At 32.8% G+C, this 12,206-nt stretch overlaps 1 protein-coding gene across 1 annotated transcript in view; it reads right to left on the reverse strand.

Moving 5' to 3' along the window:
- LOC111707756 (switch-associated protein 70) overlaps positions 1 to 11,688 on the reverse strand; it is a 37,999-nt gene extending 26,311 nt beyond the window's left edge. The window contains exons 1-3 of the mRNA XM_023480899.1: positions 11,403 to 11,688; positions 2,083 to 2,182; positions 1,191 to 1,258 (exon numbers count right to left, since the gene is read on the reverse strand). Of these exons, the coding sequence (XP_023336667.1) occupies positions 1,191 to 1,258; positions 2,083 to 2,181 (167 nt within the window). The 5' untranslated portion in view covers position 2,182; positions 11,403 to 11,688. The remainder of the gene's footprint in view (positions 1 to 1,190; positions 1,259 to 2,082; positions 2,183 to 11,402) is intronic.
- Between the last annotated feature and the right edge of the window lie 518 nt (positions 11,689 to 12,206).

Below are 12,206 nucleotides of genomic sequence, written 5' to 3' on the forward strand. Positions count from 1 at the left end.
ATCAGAATTATGTACACAGCATTTATCGTTTATAAATGAGAGGCTCATAGATTATTAAACTTAAAAAGGTGCAAATCTTGTCATTCCCCCTTATATTCTATCTAAATATTGTTTACTTTAGAAACAAGGTATTTTACTACGAGAACCAAATAGGATGATGATACAGCTTCCCCAATTTACATGAACATAACTTTATCCGTTCAGAGCTGAAAACTTTAGAATATTGGATATCGAGATTAATGCTTGATGCTCTCTTTTACTTAATATCAAGACTAATCTAATCTTGCACTTGTATCCTGAAAAGGGTATCCAATTCAACCAATCGGAGCGATATGTTTGAAATTTTGTGCGCCGATTGAGATTAATATACAGAAACGGGAAGGACTATCTAATTTTAAAAAAACAGTTTTTGATTTTTCTCTACTTTATCCTTAAGAAAGAACGGTTTAAGAAGAAAATCAAAAGTGTGTCCTTTGGATACTCAGATTAGGTTATTAGGATTAAGGATATCTCATTTTTAAGTTTTCAGCTCAGGATTTAGAATTGACCGGGATTGAATAAAAGGAGATTTTACATCTTTAAGTCCAAATATAAGTTTAATGTTTCTTTTTTCTATAATACCAAAAAGTAATTAAATTTCACCAAAATCAAAGAAAAGTCATCAGATATTTCTTCAAATAAAATCTTTTCTGAAAATGTGTTCCGATTCTTTCGTTCATCAAGAGATAGTTTAAACTTTGTTATATTAGAAATGAATTAAAATCCGCTTATCCTAATTCTTTACAGTCACGTTGATGAATACTGCAGGGAAAGCACAATGCTTCAACAGGTAAAATATCACTTGAGGGAGAAGAAAGTGATCTTAAAAAGTTTGAATCATAAAACTGTTAAAATTGGAGAAAAAGATAACACTTTTATTGCCGGATTTCAATATTACCGCTGAGTGCTTATCTAGAGCATTGTAAAACCCCAAATAATTAGAAGGACAAATTTTGAGAGACAATTTTAGATGAAATCCATTCCTTTGCACTTTGTATTCGAACATTTCTCCCTGTATTTGTTTTCTTAAAAAGTGAGAACTCTTTGGAATACTTTGACCATAAATTAAAACCATTAACAAAGACAATCTTGAAATTGTCACTCAATGCACATTTTTCAGGACACTCTGTATACTTAAATCAATGGGTAACCTGTAATCCTGTAAACCATTTTCAGACCCAGGCACCTCTAGTATAGTTCCTAGACTTGATGTCAAAACCTAAACAATATTCATTCCTGTCCTATCCTGTCCTATCCTGTCCTATCCTGTCCTATCATGTCCTATCCTGTCCTATCCTGTCCTATCCTGTCCTATCCTGTCCTATCCTGTCCTATCCTGTCCTATCCTGTTTAATCCTGTCCTATCCTGTCCTATCCTGTCCTATCCTGTCCTATCCTGTCCTATCCTGTCCTAACCTGTCCTATCCTGTCCTATCCTGTCCTATCCTGTCTAATCATATCCAAGCCTGTCCTATCCTGCCCTATTGTATTAAACCATGTTCAGTGTTTAAACATATCGTATTTAATTAAATTTCAATTTAGCATCAAAAGGCAGAAGCAGGGGTAGGGCGGGGGGTTAGGATATTGAGGGGGTAGAAGGAAGGCTGGGGACTGTGATATAGGAGAGGGGGGGGGGGTCTGGATGGTTTTTAAATTGCACTAATGCACCCACCTAACCCTATAATATTTATTCAGAGGCATACTTGGGCATACTTCATACCAAGCTTCATACAATAATGTAGGTGTATTCAATATCTATCTATCTACTTATCTGTTCATCTATCTATCTTTATATATTACTTTGCTACTTATCTAGCTACCTCACCACATTCTTACCAAGCTATAAATCTACCTTATACCTACCTTACCCTCTACGCTACTTACCTTCTATAAACCTTCCTACGTAGCTGCACTGTGTGTAGTGTGTAGTGTGTAGTGTGTAGTATGTCTAGTGTCTAGTGTCTAGTGTCTAGTGTCTAGTGTCTAGTGTCTAGTGTCTAGTGTCTAGTGTCTAGTGTGTAGTGTCTAGTGTCTAGTAATTACCTTCAGTTTGGATTTGGTAGCTGATCCCCCTGATTCTAGAGCTAAGAAGTCGAAAGCATGCCAAACTGCATTCTCAGTGAAACTCAACAGCTCACACATCCTTAAAGGAACAGCATACAATTTTCAATTAAAGGGATTCATTACCAATTCTTCACTCATAGTTAAGCTATATTCAAGAGTTAAACTTGTTAACATGCTAAAGTTTATCATTTCTATATCCACCAAATCTTTGCAACCTGATATCATTGATCTTTAATATGTCAAACTGAAGATTTAGATTATCTAGCAAAATACACAAATTGATTTATCAAAAATCTATCGGATTTCAGGATGCAAAGATATTAGGAAATTGGAGTTCGAGTTTATAATCTGTTTCTTTATCCAAAACGTGGGTTTGATTTTGTTGACCTCATAATATTTAAACGTACGAAAGGTTAAATTGATATTTTTAATTATCGCTGAAGTATTCCATCTTCATCTTTTCATCCAAATCTAAAATAAATTCTGGACTGAATATATTAATTCAAGATCTGATTAAAGGTACTGTACGTGCGTTTCCAAGTGATCCTACCCTAATAGATTGCAGGGGTGTTAGGTACTTTCCCAAAAAGGATTTTCCCAAGGGCGACTTCCCACAAGTTTGGATATGCCCTCTGATGCGCCGCAGGCTGCAATGAGGGCCCAGCGCTGAGGCTAGGATGGGCTAGGGGGCCGAGCGCCGCGACTCGGATGGGTGCCAAGCGATGCAGCCCGGGTAGACTTGGGAAGTTTCCGCTTGGGATTTTGCGCATTTGGGAAGTTGCCACTTGAGAAAACATTCTTTGGAAAAGTACCTAACATAGTTCGTTTCACAACGGTACCCTTTATAACGTTGTCCGATAACAAATGAATGAGAGACAGCCTTGTTTGTCAGCTAAAAAATTTGATTGTGAATTGTACATTACATTATTACGTACATTCCCTTTGAAATTACGTACACAGTCCCTTTGATAATTAAGTATGTATTTTTAATGTGAAAAAGCTAGATTGGAACCCAGATTTCTCTGGAAACTTGGGTTTCTCTGTAAAAAAATCAACCAAGCCAAGAACATTTTCTTGGTCGAGTTTTCTAATATTTGATGGAATTTAGTCAAGGGGTTTGTAAGTTATGATCAGACATACAAACAAATAAACAAACTCCCAATGCATCCCCCTTTTCAAAAATTGTTTTTAAATTAAAGGTTAGAAAAAAACGAAATCTTCCACTGCACATTAATATAGCACACTGATTATATAAATGTTGGCAGCGTATGTTTCCAAAGGTCTACGATCAAGCATTTATTAAAGTTATAAAAATCTAGAAAGTTTTTGCTTGTCAAATGTTGATGTTGCAAGTAGTTATAAATTATGAAATACTAGCTGAAATTCCCGGCGTTGACGGTTAAATTAAAAAAATTAGGATTTTGAAAGATTGACTTTTAAAGAAGAAAAAAAAATTCGCATTATTTTTTAGCCTGTTACCTCCAAGCCCCGCCCAGGGTACCCATGGGTTTCATCAAAACATTTAAGCCCATTCTGTACAGCTGTTTGACCAGCTATAGCTAACATAAGTACATTCAAATATATATATATAAATATATAAGAGCGAAGAGCTTTAATTTGAAATATTTACGTTATTTAAAGGTCGTGAGATATACAGTGAGTGTTGGTAGATAATATTGTGGCCAAATGAGCTGACATGAACTGATCCTGCAGATTATCATGTAATATCATCTGAACTAAGATACATCGGTACTAATGGTGCTATATCATCTGACCTAAGATTCACCATGACTGTTGATGCTTTATCATCTGAACTACGATGAATCGGGACTAATGGTGTTATATCATTTAGAATAAGATTTACCAGAACTGAGCAGATGCTATATTATCCGGAACTATTAATGCTATATATTCAGGACTAAGATTTTTCTGGACTATTGACGCTGTGTCATTCTGATTTAGATTTATCAGGGTTTTTGATACTATTATGTTTTATTTCTGATAAGGATTTAGAACGACCGATGATAAATCACCATGATTGATCAAAACAATTGATGTTATATGAACTGAACTATATGCATTTCTTGTACCGATAATGTTTTGAGGTGTGTAGCTCTATAGCCCCGATGAACAATGGTCCAAATGATGAGACATCTTAAGGAGGGGGTAGTGGGGTGGGAATTACGTGTCTAAGTAACAAATTTAGTGTTTAAAGGGATTAAAGTGAATTTTCGTAGTTTTTGAAATTATGAATTTTACAGTAAATCATCATTATTAATAGATAAATCAGCATTAATAATAAATAAATCACCATTATTAAAAACAAATCAGCATTAATAATAAATAAATCACCATTAATAATAAATAAATCACCATTAATAATAAATAAATCACCATTTTTAATAAATAAATCACCATTATTTAATAAATAAATCATTATTAATGGACATAAAATTGTTCAGAATAAAATTAAAGATTTGATGAAAAGAACAAACACTACAAAATGGTTTAAAATTTTTGTTTTTTTATTTTACTTTTTCTCTTTTTTGTGGAATTTTTTATTTTTATTTTTCAGTTTCGCAATGAAGCATAAGAATACCAAAGTTTCTTTCGTCGTCGTACATATCAATTTAATAAAGACGACTTTTGATTTCGATTATTTTGATATTATATCAAGCTTTTAAACAGCATGGATTCAAATAAACATGGAAACAAAGAGAAGCTGTCAATTAAATAGCTTCTCTTGAATTACTTGGAAACTTGTAATTCAAAAAAAAATAAAAATTTAATTGTATTGATATAATCAGCGACCACTGTATAAGACCACTTCTATGAAAATGCACTCTATAATATACTCTAAGAGGATTTCATGTGTTTTAAAATGACTGTTTTTTAGAGTCAACCCGTTATATGTATATCTATAATATATAAAGTTGTAATATCTTTTTGTCTGTCTGTTTGTTTGTCCAATCATAACTCTGGAAGCCCTGGTCCGATTTTCATCAAATTTTGATTGGGGAAATCGGGAGGCCCACTAGAATGTTCTATAGCTTGGTTTTAAGATTCTAAGTTGAGAGGGTCGACTTTAAAGGGAGTGACCGGCACTGTATGGTAGTTCAACTGAAAATGCAGTTTTGTGGAGAATTATTTTAGGAATCATTTGAGACCTATGAGAGTTTTTTAAGGTGCATATTTGTTCTGCAAAGGCGCAAATTCAATCTTTAAAATCCTCATAGATTGTTAATTTTTGAGGGATGATTTTGAGAATCAGTGTTTAAACGACGACGACGAAAAATGTAGTAAAAATTCTACAGTGAACTAATAAGTTGCTCAGTAGCATGTTGAAAAAATTAAAATTAACTATTATCATCGAAAATAAGTAATCTTATTCAGTTATTGGTTTCTGTAATGTCTCATTGTTTAAAGATATTTTCTGTATATTTCCTGGAACTTTTATTGAAAAGACGACATTAAAAGAATTTGAAAAAAGTGCGAACAATTATTCATACAGAATAAGAAATTCAATATAATGATGAAAAGAAAAGATTAATTCTAACATTTATTTATTAAGAAAATTTCAATTGAGAAATGTATTCCTAAACATCTAATTAGTTTACTGTCGATTTTTTTTACTTTTTTTGTCGTCGTTATTTAATAATTTAACAAATTGGATTCTCAAAACGTAACCACCCAAATGAATGGTTTTGAACACGTCGACTTTGATTTCAAATTCAGAAATTATATTTCATTTAAAAGTTTTATATGTCTCAAAGCAATCCTAAAATATTTCTCCAACAATACTACATTCTCAGTTCGACTACCATACAAATTGCCGGTCACTTACTTTGATAACGAAAATTTAGTTTCTCAGTAAAATCTTTCAAGTGCGGATAAACGGCGGGAGTAACTTTTAGTAACCTTGGCAGCGCTGGGTTCCCATGCTAGTATATATATAAAGTAGTAATCCGATTTACCTTAAATATTTTGATTGGGGAACTCAGTTGAACCCCAGGGATGTTCTTAGCTTGGTTTAAAAAAAATAAGTTATGTGTGTTGCCTTTTATAGCGAAAATTTAGTTTCCGGGTGAAGCTGGGTTCCCAAGCTAGTTGTATATATTTAGGGTTACCCTGAATATAATTGAATATATTTAGCTGTAGATGGAAGATTGAAGGGTAGACAGGAAACCTTTCACTAACATAAGTTTGAAACCAATGAGAAGGGGGGGAAGGGGGAGGGGAGGTATTAAAGCCGCATATATGTAGGCCTGATTTAGACATGGGGTTTAAGCTTCAAAAGAGAAAAATTTTTAAAGGGGGCGATAATTTTCACAGCTAGGTTCACCCTGAACCAAATTTACCCTACCCTGAACTACCCTCTTAATTTACCCTACCCTGAACTACCCTCTTAATTTACCCTACCCTGAACTACCCTCTCAACTTAAACCCTCTGATTTTGTTGTACTTTATTTCACCCATTAAATTGTTGATGCTAAAAATATTACAGTAGACAATTATATAAAGGTTAATAATTGGAAGTTAAATCTAAATTTTTAAACCTAACATTAATTATCCTTGATTTTAGCAAGTTTTTACCACAGTTTTTAACTACTGCCCTCCCCCTCCCCCCCCACCTTATCTTTAAAATCAGATCACGAATAATGGAGTCAGGTTAATCGTTAGATCTGATAGAGGGGAGGGGGAGGGTTGCAAGATGTAGTTGCAACAGGTGGGACCAAGCGCCGCGACTAAGACAGGCTTAAGAGCCGAGCAGTGAGCAATGCGTGGAAGCGTATGCAGGGAGGGGGTAAGAAAATTCCTGAACAAATTCCTATATATGCCCCTAGCTATGTGGCCATCTAAGTAAGAATGCCAAGTTCAAAAGTTTTGTCAAAACCCCAAAAATGTTTTGATTTTCTTTGGAAACAAAAATGACAAATTCTATCGCCCTGTGCGACACTAGACACCCTGTCTTGATTAGAGATGGACACGTTCGACTTTTTTCATTTCGTTTTTTCATCGTTAGTGAACGACACTTTTCGTTCGCTTTTTTCAATCGCTCAAAACTATGATTCATTTTCCGTCTGTTTTGTTCGCTTCCTCACTGAACGGTCGTTTAGTAAAATCGCTTGTTCAATGAAATATTTCGTTCAGAAACAAAAACTAACGTTTTCTAAAAATTGTCCGACAAATCGTTCATTTAGTAAAAGAACACTAAAGTTTTTTCAAGCTCGTTCAAAGATTTAAAATCGTTCGGTAATTTTTAGTTCGTTTTAAAAAAAACACTCGTTTTTTCTTTTCTCTGAACAATCCAAAACGTTCGTCCATCATTCGTTTTCTTCTAAACGACGTTCGTTCTTAAAAACGATACACTTCTCTAGTCTAGATGTTCTTCTTTAGCATAGATGTAAAACCTGTGGTTGGTGTAATCTGAAGATAACTTGTTAATCCTACAAAACTAGTCTAGATGTACATTTCTAGTCTAGGTGTACATCTCTAGCCTAGATGCACATCTCTAGTCTAGACTTACATCTCTAGTCTAGATGTACATCTTTAGTCTAGATCCACATCTCTAGTCTAGATGCCCATCTCTAGCCTAGATGAATTCTAAGATATCAACGTGTAAACTTACTTCCGTATACAGTATACCAGTTCAGGACCTCGCAAATTTTATGCGAAAACATTTGCATGAATTGCTCGTAAACTTTTGCACACTCCGCACAAAAACGTAAAAAAGATGTTTCCCCTTTAGATTGAAAAGTAATGATTATATTGATTTTGTGGAAATCTAAATGAAGAAAAATTATGGAATGAATTATTAACCTATCTTAAACCTCCCTTCAGCAAGCGGAGGGTCATCGGAATTCCTTTTTATCTATACAATTTTTACATTTTAGAATTTTTAAAACATTTTTTTGTGATTTTGATTTATAAGATGCAAGTAAGAAAGCCTGAAAGTCAAAATTAGAATAACTAGAAAAGACTGTTATGATAAGAAATCAAATGGAGCTTGGAACTTTTGAATGGTGGATATCGGGATTAATGATTGATCCACTTTGTTTCTTAATCTCGAGATTAAATGATGCTTGTTCTCTTCTTTTTATTAATCTCTAGATTAATTAACCGATCGGGATTAAGAATATCCCATTCTAAAGTTTTCAGCTCTGAAAGCTTAACATGTACATCTGTAAATGTAAAGTAGTAATCTCTGTTTGTTTGTTTTTATGTCCGATCATAACTCATGAACCCCTTGACCGATGTGTCTCATTGGGGAACTCGGTAGAACCATGGGAATGTTTTAACTTGGTTTTAAGAAATTAAGTTGAGTGGGTTGGATGTTACAGCGAAAGCTGTGTTTCAGAGCTATAGTACAATATACATTATACCATATGCAATATACAATATACAATATACAATATACCATAAACCATATGCAATATACAAATACAATATATTGTATGAAATATACCATATGCATTATGCAATATACAAATACAATATATTGTATTAAATATAATACCATATGCAATATACAATATGAAATATACAAATACAATATATTGTATGAAATATACTATATGCAATATACAATATGCAAATGCAGAATATACAATATACCATATGCAATATGCTATATACAATATGCAATATGCAATATACAATATACAATATACAGTATACAATATAAAATATATGATATGCCATAACCAGAATAACCCCAGCAGTTTGCTTTAAATAAATAAATGAATATATGGTATGCAATACAAGATACACAATATAGTAGCAAGGGTTTAGTAAAAGCCTACTGCATAATAATTTCTCGAAACGTATCTAGCCAGGTACAGCTCAGATTCTCTTGACTATCAATGTCAACACACGGCTACAATCCATGGGTTTCCCCCTCAAAAATGTCAGCCAATTTGTTCCACCAATTTGGCCAGTTAAATTGAACATACCTACATAAAAATAAATATATACTGATATGTGCGGTGAACTTACAGTATATATATTCACAATTCTTCCAATACGATACCCTATATATTTTTAATTGAATTTTTCCATTTTACTATTAGACGCGCTTCAGGGCTGCATATACGATATGAGCGTGCACAACCCATTAAGCATGAGGCGCGCGCGCGTATATTAATTTGATTAATTGCGGAAGGAGTCTAAGAATAACTTATGCAAAATACGCGCCGTTTGAGGCAAAATATGCTCGCACATCTACAACGAATACAAAGACATGTATGCATAAATATTCTTAAATTGAAAAAATTAATTTTTTCCGTTTTAAAAATTCTTCATATTTTTTAATCAAAAACTGTTTTGTCGGTTAAACATTGAAATTACTTTTTTCAAATTTATCAAATTCAATTGATAGGTGTTTATCTACCTTTCCCAATTTCTTGAAATAAAATCGATATTTTGGTTGGTAGATTGATAAGAACAAAGTACAGTACAGTACAGAACAGTACAGTACATTACGGTACAGAATAGTATAGTACAGTACATTACAGTACAATACAATAGTACAGTACAGTACAGTACAGTACAGTACAGTACAGTACAGTACAGTACAGTACAGTACAGTACAGTACAGTACAGTACAGTACAGTACAGTATAGTACATTACGGTACAGAATAGTATAGTACAGTACATTACAGTACAATACAATAGTACAGTACAGTACAGTACAGTACAGTACAGTACAGTACAGTACAGTACAGTATAGTACAGTACAGTACAGTGCAGTACAGTACAGTACATTACAGTACAATACAGTACAGTACAGTACACTACACTACAGTACAGTAAACTGCAGAACAGTACAGTACAGTACACTACACTACAGTACAGTAAACTGCAGAACAGTACACTACAGTACAGTAAACTGCAGAGCAGTACACACAGTACAGTAAACTGCAGAACAGTGCAGTACAGTACGGTTCAGTACAGTACAGTACAGTTATGCACCCACATGTGTTTTTCTGTGTTTTTTTAAGTATTTATTTCTATTGTATAATAGAGAGTTGCAATCTGATGCAGTTCTGAAATTTGAGCAACTGCAGTGAGTCTTAAGTTCGAATTGCTTTAGTCCTATCTATGTAATTAATTTCTTAACAAAATAGATTATATAGGTGGCAACAGAGAGATGAACCATGTATACACGACGTCACAATTGTCAAATATAACAAGGAAAACGAAAATGTCTCACATTAGTTGACATGTTTTGCAAGATTAAATAAAAAGTGTAAAAACAGACAATAGAGAACACTTAAAACTGCACCTATTTTACTGCAAGATAAACATTTGATTATCTATTTATGTAATTTCTTGTATGTTTGATTGTTTAATTATGTATTTTCATGTATATTTGATTATCTATTTATGTAATTTCTTGTATGTTTGAATAATTATTTAAGTAAATTCTTGTCATATAATGTCTCATTTATTTTTTGCATATCTTAGTGTCAAAATTATGAAATACGTATGCCTACTCCCCGTAGGTATCTAATACAAGTATTATACTATGAAGATTTAAAATTTGAATAAAGTGATTATGACGAGCATCATTTTATAAACCATTAACTTCTCACTAAACGGTTCAGATTTTAATCTGTGTCCGTTTGTTCCTTGTTTAACTGTCAACAACCTAACGTCAAGTAAATTTCAATTAAAACGTAACAAGACTGATTCACAACGGTACCCTTGAGCCCTGGATATTTTAAGATTAACAACAAAAGAAAGATTCCATAATTCATGCAGTGATAGCCAGAAAACTCTGTAAGAGAAATGTGACTTTATAGCAATACTCAAGTGGATTTAATGTTGTTATAAAGCAAATAGTTTTAATAAACACTTCTTGGGTCACTAATTAGATAAATTGGGTCTGTTTTCATTGCACAGTTGCTGTTTTTCATGCTTATTGGACTATTCAAAGTCATAAATTAAGTATAAAAGTCGTCTTCCTATTTCAGAGTTTTCTGGTTATTACTATAGTGGTAAAAAATTAATAATATTTCCTTCATTGTTTCTGTAGCATAACTCCTCATGTCGCTATTACCGCAATTTTAAAACAAACAAATTTCAGATAGAAAAACATGGATTTAACCGAGGATGAAAAGGATTTGTTGTGAAAACTATGATATCTCAATTTCAATATTTACCATGACAAAAATTGTAGAATATTTTTAAATTTGTTAAATTTAGAAAAGTAAACACAGTTAGCGCCAGGCCATTGGCTTTCAGAAAAGGATAAAAATTTAAATTCACATTTAAAAAGTAATACGAATTAACTTACCTGATAGATTTTATAAGAGGGCTCTGTTATTTATTCAAAAGTTTGCATAACTTAATCACACCTTTTCTGAAATCACTTGGAAATTGTAACTTTAGATAAATTTCTGTACTCCAAATTGTACAAGATTTTCTTTCAATTTATCACTGGGAATCCGGGAAGAAATTCAGAGAATCCGCAATTTTCGCAAAATGTACTGTGGCAACAGAACGTTTCTGACTCACGGATTTCTTGAATCTTGACTCCGTTTAAAGTGTTCACTCCGTGCCGGCCCAGGAGCGACTGATGTAACGCTGTTACAAAGTATGAGATACATCCAATTTAATCAGAGCTGAAAACTTTAGAATGAAATATCCAGATATCCCGTCGGTTAATTAATCTGAAGATTAAAGTCATGAGGTAAACAAGCAATATTTAATCTGGAGATTAAGAAAAAGAGTGGATTAAGCCTTAATCCTGATATCCACCATTCTAAAGTTTTCAGCTCAGAATATTTTAAGATTTGAAATTGATCTTGAAATACTTCGGTGTAATTCGGGTTTATTTTATTTCAATTTTTAATTAACATAATTTTATCAAAAATTTACATGGTTTGTTATTAACTGTGAGCATGCTGAAAATTAAGTTTAAATAATATAAAAATAATTAAATTTTATTCAAGAAAAGTTTTCGCAGTATATTTTTTCCAGTTTTCCCTCTATCATAGAAAATACAGGGGTAACTAGAAAACAGTAGAACAACTGTCAATTGTTTTATTTATTCAAATATAAATTGTGTTTTGTAACTAAAACATGCTGACACATTTTG

This window comes from Eurytemora carolleeae, unplaced genomic scaffold (assembly GCF_000591075.1).
Source record: "Eurytemora carolleeae unplaced genomic scaffold, Eaff_2.0 scaffold583, whole genome shotgun sequence".
Classification (NCBI taxonomy): Eukaryota; Metazoa; Arthropoda; class Copepoda; order Calanoida; family Temoridae; genus Eurytemora; species Eurytemora carolleeae.